The 4,434-nt window shown below is 33.8% G+C and overlaps 1 protein-coding gene across 3 annotated transcripts in view; it reads right to left on the reverse strand.

Annotated features, from left to right (window-relative positions):
* Positions 1-2,154: 2,154 nt before the first annotated feature.
* Positions 2,155-4,434, reverse strand: part of LOC103603332 (ecotropic viral integration site 5 protein homolog) — a 142,876-nt gene continuing 140,596 nt past the window's right edge. For 2 of the 3 annotated variants that reach the window (XM_008587822.1, XM_008587821.1), the window contains exon 11: positions 2,155-3,819. In XM_008587822.1, the coding sequence (XP_008586044.1) occupies positions 3,505-3,819 (315 nt within the window). In that variant the 3' untranslated portion in view covers positions 2,155-3,504. The remainder of the gene's footprint in view (positions 3,820-4,434) is intronic. The other variant, XM_008587823.1, reaches the window with a different exon arrangement.

The following is a 4,434-nucleotide window of genomic DNA, read 5'->3' on the forward strand; positions in this document are numbered from 1 at the left end:
GCTGCATAACTCATATACTTTAACTCTGAATATTACAGTGCATTATGTAAAAGATAAATGAGAATGAGGAACCAAATGATTTCTTATGGATGTCAGAAATAATACACTTAAAAATGTCTAGTCCTTATTTTCCATCAAAGGCACTATCTGGAGAATAACAAGCTGCATCATGTTCAAAACTGAGAAAAAGTTTTTTTCTTCCAAAATAACTGGCCAGTAAGTTGGTATGTGATGTCTGAATTAGTCAGCAAACATTGACTGCCTATTATCTAGGCAAAAAAAAAAAAAAAAGGGAAAAGAAAAAAAATTGTGTATATTTACATCTATGACTTCCTTTTTCAGGAAAAAAAAGTTTATTATTAATTTTTTAAAAGGCTGAAGAATTTTCTTGCTCTAAAAGATCTGTCTGATTACCTCAGAGCAATTTCCACTTTATTCAGATCACCTGTAGTTTATACCCTAAGCATTTCAATCCAGGATAGCAATGGCACCAGGAAGGTAACTATCCCAAGGGAGCTAGTTTTCCTATTGTGAGTCATTTCATTCATACATACTCTTCCCCCCACCCCATCAAATATTCCTCAATTCTAAGTGCTTAACTGAATAACATTTAAATGACACAAAAATATCAGTATTAAATAAAATCTATCAAGAGAACATTGTCCAAGACCTCAAAGTCTTGAACAACATACTTACATTAATTTGAATGAAATGGAATCAAATCAGGGCATAGTTTTCTATTGCATCCTAAAGGCCAGGAAGATTTTTAAACTCTTTGAAAGTGTGTTTGAATCAAAGACCTTGAGTGAGAAGAATGCTATTTCTAGTTTTCCCTTATCCAAATTACAAGCGTTATCAATGGATAACACTTAATTCCTAACCAGAAACATTTCTTAAGAAATTCTCTAAGAATATCTTTCAAAGTTTAGAATTCAAACATGATTCTAGAAAGATGTTCTTATAATTAAGTCAAATTATAACATTTACTCAATGAAGCATACCCTAAAGGTCAATGATGCATGCTAGGATTCTGGAATTCTTTCCTTTCCTTCTCCTCCAAAGGTACACGTATCCTTCCAAATTTTCTATGGAATCAAAAGACTTCATCATATAAATAACTACGACACTTCCCATTTTGAATAGTTCTGAGCATAAGATCCACCAGGAAATTTTACATCTTCTAATCGTTAGCTCAACAGCAAAAGCATATGGTTTCATCTTCTACTGAGCCAAACTGAAGAAGTAAACCTACATTTTAGAACTTCTAGATCAAGGGTTAGCAAACATATTCTGTAAAGGGCCAGACAGTAAATATTTTAGGCTATGTGAGTCATATGGCTTCTATCACAACTACTCAACTCTGCATTATAGCACAAAAGCAGCGACAGACAATATGTAAATGGATAAGCATTGGTATGCTTCAATAAAACTTTATTTAAAGACACTGAACTTTGAATTTCATATAATTTTCCTGTGACACAAAATATTATTCTTTTGAATTTTTCCCCCAACTATTTCAAAAAGTAAAAACCAGGCGGCTGACTAGAACTAACTTGTGGGCTGCAGTTTGCTGACCCCTGGTCTAGATCATTGAGATTTCTTGATGTGGTGCTAAAAGCAATAATGTGGTCATGAATCATCTCACTTCACTTAGGCACTGGAAGCCTTCTGGCTGACAGTACAGAACCCCAAAAGAGAATTCCAAAGCACCATGTGATTCTAAGTGTAGTATCTACACTCATAAACTGTGTAGAGCTTAAGAGTGTTGATCCTCATCCATCTATCTGACTATCTATGTATCTCTCTTTATATATATTCAGGAAACATATTTAAATCAAATTTATTTAAATCACATTGTCAGAAAAGCAGGAAATTGAGAAATTCATTAACTGAATCTTTTCAAAAGCTTTAGTGTCAGAGAGGCCCGGATTAAAATCCTGGCTCTGCTACTTACTAGCTTGTGACCACAAGTAACTTACTTAACCACTAGAACTTAGCCTGGTGCTACAGACACAGGGCATGTTTTCAGTATGATCTCTCAGACAATCAAATAGCTACAATGGTTTTGCGGAAAAAGCCTAGTTCACAGTGTACCATAAGGCTTAACTCCTGGTTTTAGACAGAAAACTATTTTCATTTCTTCTATACCATTCCATCATAATTTTTTCTCTGCATGCAACATACTGTGCAAAATTGTACCTCCATACATACTGAATTCTACTTTCCTCTTACCCTCCAAGGCTATTTTTTTTCATAGGCTGCTAACAAAAATGAGAGTGGAAAGTATCCAGTCAATACATTCCTGTTGTCTTTCCATAGTATAAGTGTAATTTGGGTATTCCCTCCAATGATAGGCATTCGGTTTTCTAGGAAAAAAAATCTAAATGATAAAAAAAAGAGAGAATTGGTAGGAAAGGATTCTTATGGCTTTATCTATAGATTAAAGACTCTGAAGATAATGTTCATAGATTATTTGCAGATATAATTTCTATGTATTTTGGACCTTGGCCCATTGCTTAAATTATATTAAGTAGAATATTAGCACTAAGTAGTATGTGCTAGAACCTCTTTAATCATGAAAAATTTATTAGTTACATACACACAAAGTAAAAGATTTCACCAATAGTGTCTATGAACAGGCATCAGTTATGAATCTCCTAGTGTTGAATGCTAAGCAAAATACTAAAACTATTGAAATATTAGTGTTTGGTTTTACTTTTCAATTTTCCTTTAACCTATTATTTACAGAAGTCCTGTTAGAATGCTGAAAACAGTCATTTTGCAACGTGTACGGTTCCTCATATAAAACGATGTTCAGTGTTGGGTAATGCAGATTTATAAATATGTACAAATAAACACTATACTGGTAGTTAATCTACTACTCTGACCAGTAACCAACAAATGGAAGCATCATATGTACATAAAAATTAGAAATGAAAACAAAACTTAAAACTCTCAAAACAGCCATTAATTTGTGTTTAAAAATTATACAGAAAAAAGGCTTTGTATTTGGGAACTTTCAGTGGCCCACTAATAAAATGGTAATTTTAATTTAAAAAAATCCCCAAAACACAAAAACACAAGGTAATCGATGTACATCTTAGTCAAATAACAGCCACCTTGAAAATAAATTGAAAACATAAATATACAATTTGTTCACTGAGCATAAAATATTGCACAAGAACAGTTTTGTCTGAAGAAAACTCAACTTTCCACAGTTTTCAACTTCAAAATGGTTCTCCCATATTAGATATGGTTGCAGTTTTTAAACAAGAAACATTAATATTCAGTAATACTGTTAGAACCTTATTATACCCATTAACCATATTCCAATCTACTTTATGGCAACAGTTAAGTCAGTGGTGAAGATTTGGCAAAGATAAAAAGGCAGATAGGATTGTAAAATATATATATATATGTACATATGAAACAGATATATTTCAAAAATCCCTAATCATATAACTGATCCCTTAAAGAAATCCACAGCCTAGGTCACAGTGACGGTCAGACAGTGGTTGAGTACGACGCTTTTCTTCTTGGGGGCTGCTCCTTTTGAACTACTCGATCACTCTCTCTGGTCTCCAACACACTGTCTTCTGTTTCACTCTCACTACCATCTGCCACAGTAGGGTCCAAAGACATCGGGACAGATTTTCTGTGCAAAGGAAAACCAACGCCACTTTCCTGTAAGGAATTATCTATAAAATCTTCATCGGAGGAATGGAATGATTCATCATCTCCTATTAAATGGTTGACAATGTGGATTCCATCAAAAGGAGGTTGGCCTGAGAAGCTCCTCTGGCCTTTTAGGCACCTGAGCTGTTAAAACAAAATCCAAGTTAATATTCTCAAATGGGAAAACACAAACACACACATAACAAGAAAACAAATGTTTCATTTTTAAGGAAGAAGATACATTGTTTTTTTTTTCTATTTATATATATAACAACTACCAATTTCCGAGTGCCTTTCATGTGTTATACAATGGACACATAACTTTTTAAAACTGAATCATCACAACAGTCCTATGTGGTAGGTTATTTTTTTTTAAATTTTATTTTGTCAATATACAATGTGGCTGATTATTGTGGCCCATTACCGAAACCTCCCTCCCTCCTCCCACCCAACACTGTCCTTTCTGTTCGCTTGTCATATCAACTTCAAGGAATTGTAATTGTTATGTCTTCTCCCCCCTCCCCGGTTTTTTTTTGTGTGTGTGTGAATTTATTTATTTATTTTTAGCTCCCACCAATAAGTGAGAACATGTGGTATTTCTCTTTCTGTGCCTGACTTGTTTCACTTAATATAATTCTCTCAAGGTCCATCCATGTTGTTGCAAATGGCAGTATTTCATTCGTTTTTATAGCTGAGTAGTATTCCATTGTGTAGATATACCACATTTGCCATATCCACTCATCGTATGATGGTCATTTG

Source organism: Galeopterus variegatus, unplaced genomic scaffold, assembly GCF_000696425.1.
Source record: "Galeopterus variegatus unplaced genomic scaffold, G_variegatus-3.0.2 Scaffold4551, whole genome shotgun sequence".
NCBI classification, from domain to species: domain Eukaryota; kingdom Metazoa; phylum Chordata; class Mammalia; order Dermoptera; family Cynocephalidae; genus Galeopterus; species Galeopterus variegatus.